Source organism: Schistocerca americana, chromosome 6, assembly GCF_021461395.2.
Source record: "Schistocerca americana isolate TAMUIC-IGC-003095 chromosome 6, iqSchAmer2.1, whole genome shotgun sequence".
Classification (NCBI taxonomy): Eukaryota; Metazoa; Arthropoda; class Insecta; order Orthoptera; family Acrididae; genus Schistocerca; species Schistocerca americana.
This window is the reverse complement of record NC_060124.1, coordinates 77,141,161-77,160,352: the sequence shown is the minus strand read 5'-3', so window position 1 is coordinate 77,160,352 and position 19,192 is coordinate 77,141,161. Positions and strand designations below refer to the sequence as shown.

The window sequence follows — 19,192 nt, the reverse complement described above, 5'->3', positions numbered from 1 at the left end:
AAGGAAAAACAAACCTATATACGTCATCAAACACTTACTCGTTGTTAGATTGCAATAATGATCTGGTTCTGTTGGACATAGATCTACATGACTACTCTGCAATACATACTTACTGTGTTTGGCAGAGGGTTCATAAAATCACTTTCAGACTATTTCTGGGCTTCTTTTATTTTAATGTGGTAGCCATTTCTCCCTATCTATGTGGTGTTGAATAAAATACTTTCGCATCCAGAGGAGAAAGATGGTTACTGAAATTTTGTGAAGTATCTCACTGATACAAAAGACACCTTTGTTTTAATGATTGCAATCCAAAATCACTTATCATATCTGTGATACTCTCTCCCCTATTTCGTGATAATACAATACAAACTACCTTTTTTAACCTTTTATGATGTCCTCCACCAATCCTATCTGGTAAGGATCCCATGCTGCACAGCAGTACTCCAGAATAGGATGGACATACACAGTGGAGGCAGTATAATATTAGGACCCCTATGTGAAATACTAAACCAGTCATTTGAAGATGCTACAAAGCATGCAGCGGTAAAGCCGTCATAAAAGAAGGCACAAGGGAAGATGGAGGCAACTACCAACCAGTAAGTCTTCTCCCCAAATTCCCAAAAGCATTTGAAAATGTTTTTACAATCCAGATCCAACATTTCATAACAAAATCTATCATCAGATTAAATCAGTTTGGCTTCCAGAAAGAGAAGAGTAACATGCAGTATCAACAACTTTGTTTAGAAATTTGTTTCTCTCTGGACAGATCTCAAAAAGCAACAGGAATTTTCTGCGATCTTACAAAGAGTTTTGACTGTGTAAATGACTCTCTATTGTTACATAAATTAGAAAGATATGACATACAAGGTGTGATTGAAACGTTTTAAGAATGGATCCGCTACTGCTTACTTGTTTGGCGGGCAGGTACATGGAGAGTGGGGAGTGAGTCATTGCCTTGTCCTTGAATGCCCTCTGACAGGAAACTGTGTTTCCTTTATTCAGTTTGTCGTGGCAGCTGGTTGAGTGTGGGTATGTTAGGGCTAGTTGCCAGATTCTGTCTGCGTGAAAATGGACTTAAAAATGGAGCAACAAGCTTGTGTGAAATTTTGTTTTAAAACCAGGAAATCAGCTTCTGAGACTTACGAACTGTTGAAAACAGCTTTTGGAGATAATTGTATGAACCAGTCAAATGTTTTTGTCTCGTTCAACAGATTTAAAAATGGCCATGAATCATTTGAAGATGAACCACGGTCCAGCCATCTTTCCACCTCAAAAACGAATGAAAATGTTGTGAAAGTTTGCGACTTAGTGTGCTCTGATCATAGACTTACAATTATGGAGATGGCTGATGAACTACATTTAAGTTTATATGCAGTTCAGTCAATTTTAACTGAAGATCTGAACATGTGTCGAGTGTCCGCAAAATTCATTCCAAAAGTGTTGTCAAGTGATCAGAGACAATACTGACTTGAAGTGTGTCAAGATCTGATTAAGCAGACTAAAAATGACCCAGATTTGTTAAACAGGGTAATTACAGGTGACGAATTGTGGGTATATGGATATGATCCTGAAACCAAAGTGCAGTCTTCGCAGCGGAAGACTCTAGGTTTACCACGACCGAAAAAAGCACGGCAAAGTCGGTCGAAGGTGAAGACTGTGGTGTCACCGCCAGACACCACACTTGCTAGGTGGTAGCCTTTAAATCAGCCGCGGTCCATTAGTATACGCCGGACCCGCGTGTCGCCACTGTCAGTGATTGCAGACCGAGCGCCGCCACATGGCAGGTCTAGTGAGACATCCTGGCACTCGCCCCAGTTGTACAGCCGACTTTGCTAGCGATGCTACACTGATACATACGCTCTCATTTGCCGAGACGATAGTTAGCTTAGCCTTCAGCTACGTCATTTGCTACGACCTAGCAAGGCGCCATTACCAGTTTATAGTGCAATTATAAAACATGTACCGTCAAGAGCGATGTACACCACTTCCGGATTAAAGTTAAGTATTACGTACTTTATTTGCTACTATTAATTCCCTTAACTGTTCCAGACCTCACGCCAATCTGCGTGAGCTTAAAAGCGTGCATTTCGGCCTCCTCTAGCAACACGGTGTTGGCTCTTCTGCCAACACTTCAAAGACAATGTTAGTGACCTTTTTTTCCGATTCTTCCGGTATTGTGCATCATGAATTTACCCCTGGTGGACAGAGAATACTACAAATGTGTCATTGCACGTTTGTGCGAAAAGGTGCGGAGGAAAAGGCCTGCAGTGTGGAAAGACAGGAGTTAGGTGCTACACCATGACAATGCTCCGGCTCATCGTGCCTCCTCCATCACTGAATTTTTGACCAAATTCCTGTGCTTCCACAACTGCCATATTCCCCTGATTTGGCCCCTGCAGTCTTCTGTTTCCTAAACTGAAATTTTCACTGAAAGGGAAGCAGTTTGACTCGACTGAAGACATACAGGCAAATACGGAGTGTGTCCTTAACACACTTCAGGAAAAAAAAACTTTCCAGGAATGTTTCCTAAAGTGGAAACACCATTGGAGTCTGAAGGAGACTATTTTGAAGGAGATGTATCACAGTAGCATATAAGTACCACCATTGCACAATTACAAGCCCATTCTGAAAATTTTTACAATCACACCTCATAGAAGGTAGTGCTTTGAAATGGTTCAAATCATATTTAACCGATAAAAAGCAAGGACTCCTTAATATGGAAGGGGTGGTAGTTGTTGAAGTGTAGTTTTTGCTGGTGGTAGGTAGAGATACTGGTATAGCCATCTTCCAGGTGAAGATCAAGATCATCCAGAGCCTCCCCCATTCACTTCACCTGGTTCTCCTCTACCTTTCCATACAGCCTAGACACTGTAGTGACAAACAGTCCCTCTACAAATATAAGGGTCTCACTGAGGTCTTCACAGAACAAAATTACCATCCGAACCTTGCACAGAAACAGATCTCCTGTGCCTTGTCTCGCCAGTCACTTACCATGTGACCACAGAGGAGCACTCCTCTCGTGACTCGGTACCACCCAGGACTGGACCAACTGGATCACATTCTCCACCAGGGTTTTAATGACCCATCACGCGATGAATTGAGGAATATCCTACCCACTATCCTTCTCGTCCCTCTCACTGTGGTATTCTACAACCCACCAAACCTACACAATATCCTCATCCATCCATACTCCACTGCTGCTCCCAAACCCTTGCTTCATGATTCATGCACCTGAAAAAGACCTACAAGCAAGATCTGTAGCATATGTCCTCCCACTACCACCTACTCCAGTCCAGTCAGAAGCACCACCTATCTCATCAAATTCAGGAATACCTATGAGAGCAGTTGTGTGATCTAAAAACTAAGCTGCAAACATTCTATGTGGACATGACAAACAACATGATGTCTGTCCAAATGAATGGCCACCAACAAACTGCCACCAAGAGAGAGCCCAACCACCCCAGTTGCTGAGCATCCTGCCCAACACAATGATCTTCACTTCAGTGAGTGCTTCAGATCATGCGCCATCTGGCTCCTTCCTACCAACACTAGCTTTTCTCAGTTGTACAGGTGGGAACTCTCCCTGTATTATGTCATATGTTCCCATAAGCCACTCCCCAACTACAACTTTTGTTAGACTCTGTCCTCCACTGGCCTACCTCCTTCCCTGTTCCCACTCCAGCACTACACAGCTTTCTATTCCGCCAACACGCCAACTAGTCTTTCTTCTCCTCCTCGCCTCCTTTTCCGCTCTCCCTCCCCCTCTTTACTCCCACGATCCAGATTGCTCTTCCCATCAGGTGCACCCAGCCTCAATGGCCAGAGACTGTGTGTGTGGTGGTCTATTTAGAAAAAAGATAAAGACCTTTTAGCTGAAAGCTGAACATGTATGGTGGTCTCTCTGTTCTGTCTGTCTGCTACTCGACATCTCCTCTAGATGGTGAGCAGCAGCAAACTATCCTTTTCATAATACTGTCATAATTCCATCCCGGATTTTCCTTTGTTTGTTTCATTTTCAACATGTGTATGACACAAGAAACAAAGGCAATTTCATATTCCATCTCATAGACTAAAACTCTACCACCAGACTCTTCAATAAGTTGGTATGAAAACTTTTAATAAATTAAAAGTGGAAAAACTTTCACAGTATGGAATTAGGTTTACTGAAGATAAAATTACATACCACCCTAGGGCAAAAATGTTATTCAATCACCAAATTTTTAAATGATGATAAAGATTTTTTTTGTAGAGTAATGAAATAAATTTGTAATTTTTGTAAATTAACATTAATTTTAGGTTTTTTGACACATTGGATGTATCTCAGTTACATTATTTATATTGACGAGTGTTCTGTACTTTAGATCCATGATTTATGTATGTATGTAATGAGATGACAAAATTGTAAGGCCTTCTAGCAAAGTAGTTGTCCTTTATATGAGTTCTGCCAATTGAGCACACTTTTTAGGTTGACTTACCCAAAGAATTTTCTACACGAGTGTTTCAGTTTTAAGTCGTTCATAATTGTAATCCCCAGGTATTTAGATGAAATGAGAACCTTTAAATTTGTGTGATTTATCATGTAACCAAAACATAACAGAGCTTTTTAGTGCTCATGTGTAGGACTTCACATTTTTTATCATTTAGGGGAAATTGACATTTTATGCACCATACAGATGTCTTCTCTAAATCATTTTGCAGTTTGTTCTGGTCTTCCAATGACTTTACCAGGTGATACATGACAGCGCTACCCGCAAACAGTCTCAGAAGGCTGCTCAGATTGTCTCCTAAATCATTTATATAAGTTAGGAATGGGGAGTCTCTAACATTTCCTTTGGGAACGCCAAATATCACTTGTTTCACTCGATGACTTCTCATCAATCACTATCGAGAACTTTCTGAAAGGAAATCACAAAACTAGTCACACAACTGAGACGACACTCCATAGGCTTGCAATTTGGTTAGAAGCCACTTGTGAGGAACAGTGTCAAAAGCCTTCTAGAAATTGAGAGATATGGAATCAACGTGAAATCCTCTGTCAATAGCACTCCATTACTTTGTGTGACAACAGAGCCAGTTTTTCACAGGTACAATATTTTCTGAATCAGTACCAATTGTGTGTCAATATAATATCTTCAAGGTATTTTATAATGTCTGAACATAGTATATTTTAGAAAAAGCTACTGCAACTCAATGTCAAAGATGTGGGTCTATAATTCAGCAAATTGCTTCTATTTCCTTTCTTGTATATTGGAGCGTCCGATGCCACTTTCCAGTCCTTAGCTTCTGATCTTTGATTGAGCAAGTGGTTGTATAATATTGCTAAAATGGAGCATTTCATCAGCATACTCTGAAGGAACCTACCTGATGTACAACCTGTAGTGGAAGACTTGCCTTCATTAAGTGACTTAAGTTCCTTTGCTACACCAAAAGTACCTTCTAATTAACCCTGTTGGCAGCTGTTGTCAATTTCAATTCTGGAATACTTACTGTGTCTTCTTTGGTGAAGGAATGTCTGATAGTAACTCCACTTTAAGGCACTGTCATAGTTAAAATTATCATTGCTATTGCCCAGTGAAAGTACCTACTGTGTCTTGCTGCTGGTGTACTTTTACATACAACCAGAACCTCGCTGGATTTTTTGCCAGATGTTGAGCCAGCATTTCACCGAGTATGTTAATAATGCACAACAAAACATATTTTGTCCAATGGGACCAGTTGGGCTTGGATTACATAACCAGTAGCTATGCTATCACAGGCACACAACTACTCAACTTATGTGATTTCACAAATGTCTCCACCTGGAAGTGTAAGTACAGTATTGTATTAACTTTCTTTTTTTTTTTAGAAAAGGAGCAGGTGGCATTAAATCTGTAGAAATACCACCAGCAACACCCAAGTGAAGACAGTTGATGAATTATATTTTATATTTCAATGTGCTAATGATAATGATTTCTCAGTATACTTACACACATTTTTCTGTCTTAGTTTAAAGTGGAGTTAAAGGGAATCTTGACAATATGGCACTTTTTTTTTGTTTTTTGTTTTGCTGCTTGACAGATTTTTGCAGTGCCGCGATTATGCTGTATTACATGAGGGCCACCAATCACAAGACTCATTGTCTATAGTCTCCCTATACCAATATGTAATAATAATATTTTTAGCAGATGCAGTGGTACACACAAAAACCAAACTCATGTGACTATAAATCGTACAAAGACAGTGTTTTATGTGAACAATACAATAATAATAGTTTAAAAAACAAACACAATAATGATGTATTTGAGAAATAAACAATATCATTGTACTGATAAGTGTTCATCTGCAACCTTCAACCGACTTCTATACATAAAGGTTCTCTCTCTCTCTCTCTCTCTCTCTCTCTAGTTGTCTTCCAGAGAGTTATTACATATACTGAAACTTCCTGGCAGATTAAAACTGTGTGCCCGACCGAGACTCGAACTCGGGACCTTTGCCTTTCGCGGGCAAGTGCTCTACCAACTGAGCTACCGAAGCACGACTCACGCCCGGTACTCACAGCTTCACTTCTGCCAGTACCTCGTCTCCTACCTTCCAAACTTTACAGAAGCTCTCCTGCGAACCTTGCAGAACTAGCACTCCTGAAAGAAAGGATATTGCGGAGACATGGCTTAGCCACAGCCTGGGGGATGTTTCCAGAATGAGATTTTCACTCTGCAGCAGAGTGTGCGCTGATATGAAACTTCCTGGCAGATTAAAACTGTGTGCCCGACCGAGACTCGAACTCGGGACCTTTGCCTTTCGCGGGCAAGTGCTCTACCAACTGAGCTACCGAAGCACGACTCACGCCCGGTACTCACAGCTTCACTTCTGCCAGTACCTCGTCTCCTACCTTCCAAACTTTACAGAAGCTCTCCTACGAACCTTGCAGAACTAGCACTCCTGAAAGAAAGGATATTGCAGAGACATGGCTTAGCCACAGCCTGGGGGATGTTTCCAGAATGAGACTTTCACTCTGCAGCGGAGTGTGCGCTGATATGAAACTTCCTGGCAGATTAAAACTGTGTGCCCGACCGAGACTCGAACTCGGGACCTTTGCCTTTCGCGGGCAAGTGCTCTACCAACTGAGCTACCGAAGCACGACTCACGCCCGGTACTCACAGCTTCACTTCTGCCAGTACCTCGTCTCCTACCTTCCAAACTTTACAGAAGCTCTCCTGCGAACCTTGCAGAACTAGCACTCCTGAAAGAAACGATATTGCGGAGACATGGCTTAGCCACAGCCTGGGGGATGTTTCCAGAATGAGATTTTCACTCTGCAGCGGAGTGTGCGCTGATATGAAACTTCCTGGCAGATTAAAACTGTGTGCCCGACCGAGACTCGAACTCGGGACCTTTGCCTTTCGCGGGCAAGTGCTCTACCAACTGAGCGTGAGTCGTGCTTCGGTAGCTGAGTTGGTAGAGCACTTGCCCGCGAAAGGCAAAGGTCCCGAGTTCGAGTCTCGGTCGGGCACACAGTTTTAATCTGCCAGGAAGTTTCATATCAGCGCACACTCCGCTGCAGAGTGAAAATCTCATTCTGGAAACATCCCCCAGGCTGTGGCTAAGCCATGTCTCCGCAATATCGTTTCTTTCAGGAGTGCTAGTTCTGCAAGGTTCGCAGGAGAGCTTCTGTAAAGTTTGGAAGGTAGGAGACGAGGTACTGGCAGAAGTGAAGCTGTGAGTACCGGGCGTGAGTCGTGCTTCGGTAGCTCAGTTGGTAGAGCACTTGCCCGCGAAAGGCAAAGGTCCCGAGTTCGAGTCTCGGTCGGGCACACAGTTTTAATCTGCCAGGAAGTTTCATATCAGCGCACACTCCGCTGCAGAGTGAAAATCTCATTCTGATTACATATACTGCTTGTCCAGGTCTGTAATCTAATGTAATGTAATTTATTGAGCTAATGCCAATAGATAATAACTTAAAGTGTGATTTGAGTTATTTGTGGAAGTGTTAAACATATGTCAAATAATCCCAGTTTTTAGAATTATAGCACTGTCTACAGCAGACAGAAAAGAACATCACTGCAGTCTGACATCATTACCCGGCCCATTTAAAATTTACATTATTGTTTTTACAGCGCAGATTGTTTTATAATAATTTTTCAAGTAGCAAAGCTGGATCACGGCAGTTTAGCGACAAATTTGCCAGTCATTTAAAGGTATTGTGTGGAATTATGCCCTGGCCTGTACTGTGTACAATGAAGGACGACTTTCGTAACACAAAGTGAACATTTTTCCCACGTGGAAGGTTTCCCTCTATTATAAAGTGAACATTATATTTGACCTAGCATGTTGAAAAGCAAAGTGATGACTAAAAGCATATATTTATCAAAGTGCATTTGGTTGTGTTTTAATGTGTTCGTAAGATATTTATCATATATGTTTGCATAGTACTGCTAGATTGTTTTCACTTTAACAACTTTACTAATATTACATCACACGTAGACAAATTCACTAAAATAATAATAGCAATATTTAATTAACATAATAATAACAAACTGAAATATTAAGACTTTTCAAGGAATACATAAAATATAATTTAATCAGAGTATGGGCACATTAATGTCTAAGGTCTCGGTGCATTTTATGCGAAAAAAAGTATTATTTTGACTGTATTTAAACTTTGTAACTCATACCAAGAAAATGTTCACTGTTTGTCTAATGGTCATGTCATACAGTTTATTGCATGGTGCATTAGTACTGACTACTGGGGATTAGTTATCAACCGTAGTATGAGAAGTTTCTATAAGAAAGTATTGTAAGATTGTGTTTTTATTCAGTAAATTTTTGTTACTTGCAAAAACAAGTTGGACATAATAAATTTGCAATTTAATCTACAATACAAAATTTCAGAGGAAAAAATCAAAGAATTCTTCCGGGTTGTATGGCCATGGTTCATGGAACTCTTCTATCCCTGATGTTTCGTCCGATTGTCGGCAAGACTCCGCACAACCAGGAGCACCTCCGAAGACATAGCTTTGGACAAAACATCAGGGATTGAAGAGTTCCATGGACCACGGTCATACAACCTGGAAGAATTCCCGCAGCTGAAACATCCAGTCGTAAAAGTCTTCATTGTATGATTACTGCAAAAGAAACAGTGTTTGATGAAAGAACTGCCAACTAATTCAAAAGTAAAATTAGTCTTTGAAAAATCTTCTGCTTTGTAACATTTAAATGATATTGGAAAAAAGAACAAAATGGAAAAAAAATGTCTAGTAAAAACACAATATACAAATTTTACAAGACAATATTATAAGTTATCCTGTCTTCTATGTTTCATACCTACCTAGTTCAAGGTGTCTACAGGTATAAAATATTTGAATGTTGGTTAATGCAAATTAATATAAAGAAACAATCGTAAGTTTGATTTGAAGGAAGACAAACTTCAAGATTATTTCGCAACCAGCAGCACAGGCTTACAAAAAATACCAATAGAGCTGTAGATTGAAGTACTAATCTGAGAAAGAGGTTAAGAAACCTGTCATCTAAGCAGAAGACTGAAGAGAGACAGCAAATCTGTGATTTTAGTCTATACATCTCTAACAGCTTCATTGGTTCAGAGACTTTAGACGAAAGTATACAACCGAGTGAGATTAAATAATTTTGCCAAGGACAACAACAGAAACTGTTCAAAGCTTCTGGTTTGGTCAAGGACACATCTGTAGATCTCATACATGACAATGCCACACAGCTGCCAGTAAATTGCTTCAGTAGACTAAATAAATACATTACTATACCAGTAAATCATTTAAAATATCTTATACAGTATTTATACTTTTAAAAATTTGCAAATTCCTATTTTAAATAATTAGCAGAAAGCAAGCTTGCTTATCCTATTATTTTAAGCAGCTACAGTTCCCGTCTTTCCACGTGCTTAACAATTGTGAATGCCATGATAACAGTTTAATTATAATACTAACCATGTACTTTATGAGTGCTTCGTTTCCATGAACATGGGATGTTTGAATGCCGACAGGTATTTAGAAAGCAAAAACTCTAATACTTGGACAAGTTAATTTATTTTTGCCCATAACTTCTTAATTATTAAATGACATCAGTATAAATGTACAAGAAACCTCCAGAAGGGCTTTCTCAAAACTGTGTTTTATGTTCTGTTTTTCACTGGAGAAGAGAGTATCACAGAAAGGGTTATACCTGAGGTACGTTTACTATCATGTGATAAATCAACCACAGTCTTGTTGAATGAGGCCTGTCTGGCATATATTTTTGAGATATTTAATAACAATGGAAAATGTAAATCTGTGATTGGAGGATGTTCTGTATCTGGGTTCTGCAGAATGTAAATTCACTTACTTAAGCACATGGTTAAATTGAAAAATATAAGATACCAAACATATACTGTTTATGCAGATGCCTTGTACCTGTAGCGTAAACTACACTCTTCTGAGGAGGAGAGGGAAAGAATAACAACGCAAACATTTTGGAAAAGCAGGATTAGTGGCAGCAAAGGAAAACACCAGAATGTGAATAAGTGAATAGCAAAAATTGAATTCCTGCCTTCACTGTGCTTTATTCATCTTTCACATTAGTTTTTTAATGATTGCACAAATGTACAATGTTTGCACCTAGGAGAACTCTTTTGATGATCACAGTAGCTTACAAAAAATTATACCACGTCTTGCAATAGTGAAAAATGAAGGATATTTATAAATACATAAAAATATATGCAATTTTTTTCACTATCTGCGAAACTTTGAACAAAGAAACTAGCATCATAGGAAAGGGTGATATTTTAATAAAGGCATTTGTAAAATTGGTCAGTTCATGTTACTATTTTATGCTGCTTGTAACAGAATCCATCATATAGTTCTCATACCTATTAAAAGCAGCAGCCTCAAAATGTGAAATAACAATCAATCCAATTTCTATCATTGATGCCCACAACTTATTAATTAGTAAAATATGTGATGGCATCAGTACTAATTTGTGAGGTAACACACTTCAAGGCGTGTTACATCAGATATGAAGTTTTAATACAGATATATGCCTGTTTAAAAGCAGGTCATATGTCATTACTATTGTAGATAAATTTGTGCCACTTATTTTGCAGTTCAGTACTGGCAGATTAAAGCAAAGGCAAATATACACAGATTCTGTTCCTTAGTCTTGATTACTCACATCTTTGTAATTTAATCAGATGGGCAGAAAAATTGATATTATACATGGGACATACAATAAGAATTTTATTAAAGACACACAATGCATCTCTCTCTCTAATAAATCCTTGAACACGGGACTTGCACTGAATAAATGCTTTTTACAAGCAATAATTAAATGTATTAATCTCTCTCTCTCTCTCTCTCTCTCTCTCACTCACTCACCTCTCTTAACATACTTTCAAGTGGAATAATTTTTATTCTACCCTTTTTCATTGATAGGAAGTATTAAGCTTGTTCAAAAACAAGTGTACAAAGTCATACTCTGATTTTACTCCATTCACAAATTTAAGAAACTTAGCACCTTTAAATTCTGAAAGTGAACAGCTGAAATAATATCAATAAGAACATAGAATCTACATATAAGGATAAATCTCTTTCACAATAATGAGTACACAGCTTAAATTATTTTAAAGCTACTAATTAAAAGAATTTTGTACAACCCACAGATACTGAATAACACCACCCCACACAGCCATCCACATATCTATCACAAAAGTTTCTGCACATCTGATTACATGCATTTACATGAATCACTTTTTAGAATACCAATACAATGGGTTTTGTTCCCTGCCGTTAAAATTTGCACATTCTGTGAAATATGAGATCTTCAACATTACAAACCTTTTATTTGCTGTGGATCATAACCCATTTATATACACTGCTTCATTTAAAATATTTTATTTAGAACATTTGTACTGGCTCTTTATGTAGTGACTTGCTGTTTAGATAAAAGGTTTCAATTACAGTGATTTACAAAAATAGCAATAAGATATACCTCCATTACAATTAATAAAACTTTGGTATCAGAGGCTAAAACAAAGCAACAGACAGCCATGTGCTGACACTGCATGTGAAACCTTCAGTCTTCACAAACAACAGGAATTACTTTAAATTAATATTAATTCTGTATTTGTAATCACATAAACATTTACAACAAACTGGCAAATAATCCCTTCACAGAAGAGAGTATAATATGTTAGAAACATTAACATACACCACATCAACAAATAAGTTAGTGTAGTTGAAACAATGGCACTACTTGGCACCCGGAGTGGCCACTGTTCCTTTGCAAAACAGCAATGTGTCTGTCAGACTTTCATAGTGTTTTACACTCAACCACACCAGTTCCCAAAGCATGTCACACACACTTAAAAATTCCATTTTAAAGGTGCTATCTCTAAATCTGATAGTGATTCAGAAACAAACAGCAATTCTGGATCACCTGGAAAAAAATGGACTGTTTCAGTACCTGAAAACATTGAAGCAAAAGGAAAGGTAGGTTTCTCAATGAATACTGATATAGTCTGATTTTTTCCAAAGACTTTTGCTACTTCATACATAAATAAATTCTTTTAAATGAGTTTCAAATGTTGAAATAATTTAATCTACTCTAGTTTAGTTAGGACTAACAAAACTATTCAGTGAAATGTGGGGCAAAAGCCTACAGTTTCGTGATTATCAACAGTTAACTCCAAGATGTGGAACCCAATTTCAAAAGTAAAATTATTAAAAAACAGCTATCATTCATGCTTAAAATCCTACAAAAAAGTACATTAACTAGTTCAGTAGAGCTTCTGCTGGTAGATTAATTCAATACAAAACAGAAAATTTGTGATACAATTACACAAAATTCTTTGCTACCAGTAACGAATTTCTACTTTGTCCAATTTTTATACTGCCAATAGCAGAAAAAACTATGACTCTGATCAATGTAACTATAGATACAATGCAATACAACAATGAAAATTAAATGCTAAAATTTTAGAAACAGCTGAAATGAGGGATCAAATATATGAATAAATGATGTGGCATATAAAGCAGCAAGATGAACTGTGAATAGACATGTCACTCACGGGTCTTTTATTAACATACACCAACCAACCGAGACAAAACATTGCTTTAATATATTGGTTAGAACAAAGAGGTTCTGACATCTGACATACTGCAAAAATAAATCAGGGATGATAAAAAGTGATATTATGGAGAAAGAAATACAAAATGATGGAGGTGCAGTGTACATGCTTAGATGCTAATCTATACTGCAAATGCCATGTAGAAATATGAAGGGAGTTTTATAAAAGATGAACAAGGGGTGTGCATGTGTGTTTTCAGAGGGCTCAAATATATGAATAAATGATGTGACATATAAAGCAGCAAGATGAGGAAAGGATTTGGGGAGGCTGTGAGGATGATGGCATGTGAGAAATCACGATAGGGAGGAGATCAATTAAGCGTGAGGGATTCAAGTGAGCAAATGGGGGTTCAAGTGAACAAATGGGGGAGAGAGGATCAAGTGATGGAGGGGATCAGTGGTGATTAGCAGCTGAAAAGAAATAGTAAGTGGAGGCCTAACCAAGAGGGGAGTGGGGTTGTCAGAAAGACTGTGGTTAGAAAATGTTTGGCCTTTGCTGAATACACAATGCTCAGTGCACGCTCAAGTCAGATGGATGAGGAAAAGTTTTCATTCCAATTACCAATGTTTTCTTTTACATTCATTCCGTACTACTTGTCACCTTTATCACCGACTTTAATATGTATTCTCATCTGCACACTGTTTTCTACTTGCCTATTTTTAAGTGATAACACATTTCTCTGAAGTGTTTAAATTTCCATTCCACAATTTGGACATTTTATACCCTATGCTCATCACTATCACACAGGCACCTTATCACCAAATATATTTTTGTGAAGAACGCTGAAATATAATGTATCAGTGCCAGCTTACACTTCTTCATTACTTGTTCTACCTCACTACAAACTGCTGATTGCTTTCACTGTTTTGGTCTTTCATTTCTGCATCATTGCCTTTATTCCTACTTCATATAAATTATGTGTATTAAAGAATTTAATTAATACATCTTGTATTGGCTTTACCATCACTGTGTGTCTACAAATTCAATTCTCCATGATGTTTTCAAGCTTGTTTTTACTGTAATTAATAATTGCCTTAATTTTACAAATTAGTCTTCTGGAGACACAAGTGAAATTTGCATAACTGCCTTGAGTGTGAAGTCTATCTGTTGTGTAGTTTGTAGCAGTTGCTACTCATTCATTCAGTGATTGTTTATATTCACTAGTAATGCAAAAAAGGAACAACAAATTACTTTCACATTGTTATCTATCTGTTCTCAGCTAAATTCAATGTGAAGTCTGAAAAATATCACAGAATTATAGCTGTATTTATTCACTCCCAAATATGAAAGATTTATCAGCAAAAATTGGGAGTTACATCAGTGCCATTTGTGCACTTGAGGTATTATATAGGAACTTACAGTACAACAGCACTAACATAATCTGTTTTTAAAAGCCATGGAGTGAAATTACTCTAAAACCATTTTCACAAAGAAATAAGTAGTTGCTATTACAAGAAATTTAAGAAATGGATGCGAGATATTACAAGTCTCACAGAAACAAAACAAAATGTGATAAAGTGCTATCTTCATTTCCATTATAAGTTGTGTAGCTTTTACCATGTCCTTATGCGGTTTATCTTTTACTGCTAACAATGATCCTTCCTTTTGTGAAACACAATCTCGTAAAAATTATCTTTTCATCACCATAAAGCAACAGCAATTTCCAATTCGTGAGACATGTTGCGGTGACTGCTCACCATAGCTTGCTGTCCTATTGTCAGTGAGAGGCAGCACAGGCCGCAGAAGATCAGGTAAGTGCTGGGAAGCCCGCCGACACTGCTTGAAAAATTGATGCTGTAACAACTGAGCAGCCGTTGGACGTGCTGATGGTTCTCGCAACAGGCACAACTGTGTCAAGTCATGGAATGCCTCAGAAAGTGTACGTTCCAGCATTGCACGTCTCTGTTCGTAACGGGCACTTGCCACTGTGTCACCGTATCCAATATGTTCTACTGAAACTTCAAAGAACAAATAAGATACATTGCATTTAAAAGTTGTGCCTTCTCATAATAGTATACAAAAATGAAGAACAGCACCCAAATTTAGAATTACAATACATAATAATGCAAAATAGAGAACTGGAAATGTACAAGACTAGAAAATATAGAGCAGAACTCACCTCGTGTGTGAAGCTGAGAGTAATGAATAAAACCTAATGAGCAAACTGAATCAACTGTGAGGCTGCAAATTCAATATTCCCTTTGGAACATTTGAACACTGACAGGACAGACTTGTATAGTCAAAGCAAAATATTTCCGTATATAACAGAGATGTAAGGATGTGAACAGAAAGTAAGACAAGGAAAAAATGATATCTGAGTATGAAAGAAAATGTAATTCAAAGCAACAAGGCAGTTGAGTCAGGGAGAGATAGACACAGATAACTAATGTCTGCAGAGGGAGAAACTGCAGACAAGTTAAGCAGTTTATTCTTTTGTGACTGCCAAAGTCATGCTCTGCAACATACACACAGCTGACTGACAGTCTTCAGAAACTCTCCTCATAATGTTGGTAAATTTGGAAGGCACTGGCACATTGCTAAGACTGCCCACCATGCAAAGCTTCGTATCTACATGTTAGTTTTAATTTTTCTAATGGTATAATTCAAATACATGTTTATTTGGTCTGCACAAATATGTTCATAATGCTATAATAGGTGACCTTACAAGGGCATTAAAGAATATTCTATATATTTCTGAGAGTAGAGAGAAGAGACAGACAGTAAACAACATTAATGTTACTCAGTGTCATTCATAAAACTGGCAACACAGTGAGCACACTCAGTCAGAGGAAGACTGTCACTTGCTCGGTCCCACAGATTCAGTCACTGAAATATTGGTCACAAAGTTTAATGTAAGCAGACAATATTGTACTTTGTGTGAGAGGCTAATCTTCTGGAGATAAGTTTAAGAGCACACTTCTTTCAACTGTGAACATACAATGCGAGGTGCACACCGTACATTCAAAGTTATTACATTACAAATGAAAATGAAGTGAGCACTATGAAGTTCTTAATTTGTAATCTGTAGTGATTCACACAGTATGAAAGAGATTCATGGAGGCAAAGCATCAACAAGTTACAGCATGACTGCCAAAGAAGTTTCTAACATGGAAACAAAACTGTGAAGCACATTTTCTGCAAGTAGTAGTTCTTTCAGAGATTTTATTAGTTGGAGTTTGAAAACTCAATGACCCATAGTTATTAAAGATCAATTGAAAAGGCATGAAATATTCTACAATGATATGTAGAAAGCCCAATGATTTGCCCGAGACGTACGCTACAGCACAATCACAATACAGCACAACAAATTCTCAAATAGACTTCTACAGGTACAAACAGATTAATTGTGATGTGTATATATTTTGAGACTCCCACTTTGACGGGGGGGAGGGGGGGGGGCGAGGGGGGGGGGGGGGGCGGCGGCTACAGAAAGAACTATCTTCATATCACCCTACAAAATTCAGGAAGAGAGAGAAAAATCTCTTAAGCTGTCAGGAACAAGTCGGAAAAAATTGTTAAAAAGTCAAATGTTTTGTGAAGTGATTTGTCAAAATAAGAAATAAAATACATTACAGAAACATTTGATGTGTCTCTGAATGATTCTAGAAATCATGCCAAGTGAATGTGGCGCATTAAATATTTTTCTAATCTATTTTATTTCTTACTATTTACCAAATCATTTCACATAACATTTGTACTCTAATTTTCATTTGCTTTTTAAATGTTCAAGTTTTGTTCAGAAATCATGAAACAATGTATCTAAATATTGATCAATATTCTATTATTGTTACAGTATTAGATCACAAGAAAACAAAGAAGTTTCAGTTTATGCTGTAATCCGATATTTATTTTTTCAACATGAAAGACAGAAGAAAAGAATTCCGGAATTTCTACACCCATGTGGCTTTTTATGCACAAAATAACTAGGCCTTGAAACAATGAACTTCTCGGCACCTCATTTACGTAGCTGGAAGCAGCTGATCGTGAAATATTTCAATTTTCCCTCAAATCACTAATTCAGTGTTTCTTAATTACACTGATCACTTTCAAGCAAGTAATTTTTTATTTTATTTATTTACTTATTTTTTGGGCAATATTAGAGCTCTTGCTGGTCAATTTTGTATCCTATTTGTCATTTGTCCATTTCCCTTCTTCATTGGGCTATGAAAATTTGAACAAAAATCAAATGTGTAATTTTTTTCGCACTGCTCAATCATCTGACCAAAAGCCAGTCATCTTAAATTAACTGTATAGAACTCACAACATTTAAACTGATAAGATCAATTCAGCTTCGAATAGCTATGTTCATCCATTTATACAGATTTACCAAGATTGGAGTTGAGCAACATGTGTCAGACTACAGTAAAGAATGCAAAAAATACTATTATAGAAAGGATTACCCCAGGTGGAAATAACAGAACATTAGGGACAACAATGGGTATTTTGGACTAACCAGGATGTTGTATCAGGTTACCAAGTTAAATTAGTATTACATATTTTATTTCCACTTCCTGTTGCCTTTATCCTTTTCATCTTCATCACATTTGGTTTCTATCAGCCAATACACTAGCATTACTACTGTGCACTATCTTCTGCAGAAAATATTTCATTCTGCCCTATCACCTGATCACAAAATGCTCCCATTTATTTATGTGGCTAACATGACAAGGACAAATTATTCTCACTTAATGTGAGAAGTTCCCAAGCAAATGAAGTTCCTTTAATATTATGGTAACACTCATTCACAATAAATGTAATTCCACCTACACTTCTATGTCTTTTACAAGTGCTCTCTGCAATGGCATACACTCCTGTGGCCTACAGGGACACTAAATAAAATTTTATTCTTTGCTGTAGATGGTTACCACTTTGGCAGTAACAGCACGGTCTTCATTGTGCAAGAACTAGCAAACACATTTCTGGTCTTTCCTTGTCAGGGAAACAGAGTGTATGATGCAGTAGTTGGAGAATAAGATATACCTACATGTGTAACAGCAATCAGAATTCTTCGCACAAAAGCAGACAACTGAGTTTCTGATTGTTGTTTTTCATTATTTATATTGAGGCACACAAAGCATTGCCATTAGCATCAATAAACAAATAACCAAAGTCACAAACTAAAATACTAGTACCAAAGTAGAAGAAAATCATGACAACATCCTATGCAACACTCTCTGGTTGTTGATCTGCTAGATTGTTTCTCTGAATTAATATGTACCCTGGTAAACAGGTGAATGAATTGAGTCTTGTGTCATCTGGACATTAGTGTCCGCTGGGCATACACACTAGACAGTTTTTAAGACCATTCAGATAACACTTATTCCAGTGTCCTCAATATAACTTCTATTTATTAATTTTTATTCATCCAAGGAACATCTCACAAGGATACAGGAACGCTAATACATAAGTCACAACCTATTCTGAACGAACATGCTGAATCTTTCTGGTAACCAGGTACTGAGAACACAATCAAAGAAAACCACACAGTAGCCATGACTGCCCATTTGAAGTGCATCCACATTAATTGACATTTAAAGTTGGTATTAATTATCAAACACCAATTTGAATGCATGACCTTGGACAGAGTCTTTCTTTTATTCCAGTAAATCTAAACTAATTTTGGGCATGATATCCCAATCACTTCAACAGTGCACAAGAATGGTCACACTCATGTACTATATGCAGTCTCCATTATAGATGAGCTACACCTTCTTAAAATTCTCTCAATAAACCAGACAATTTATCTTCCCTATTACCGAGCTTATATGCTCATTCCATTTCATATCACTTTGCAATGTAACGCCTAGATATTAAATCGATGTGACTTTCAAGAAATACACCACTAATACTATATTCATACATTATAGGCTTTTTTTCTGACTCACCTGCATTATTTATTTATTTATCATATGGTTTTCTAACACTTAGAGTGTAGAGCATAATATATACAATATCTTATAAACAAACAGAATATTTATGTAATCTGTCAACCTGGGAGTTACCACCAGGAAGTCTACTGGTCTTAACACCTTATGATCTTGTGGGACATTCTTCTGTGGTGTGATGGCCTGTGGTTCTCCA

General features: G+C 37.5%; 1 protein-coding gene across 3 annotated transcripts in view; it reads right to left on the bottom strand.

The window, feature by feature from the left end:
* Positions 1-9,887: 9,887 nt before the first annotated feature.
* The window catches only part of LOC124619373 (STE20-related kinase adapter protein alpha), a 34,805-nt gene continuing 25,500 nt past the window's right edge, over positions 9,888-19,192 (bottom strand). For 2 of the 3 annotated variants that reach the window (XM_047145698.1, XM_047145697.1), the window contains exons 6-7: positions 14,809-15,069; positions 9,889-12,420 (exon numbers count right to left, since the gene is read on the bottom strand). In XM_047145698.1, coding sequence (XP_047001654.1) covers positions 12,347-12,420; positions 14,809-15,069 — 335 coding nt within the window. In that variant the 3' untranslated portion in view covers positions 9,889-12,346. Of the gene's footprint in view, positions 12,421-14,808; positions 15,070-19,192 lie in introns of all 3 variants that reach the window. The other variant, XM_047145699.1, reaches the window with a different exon arrangement.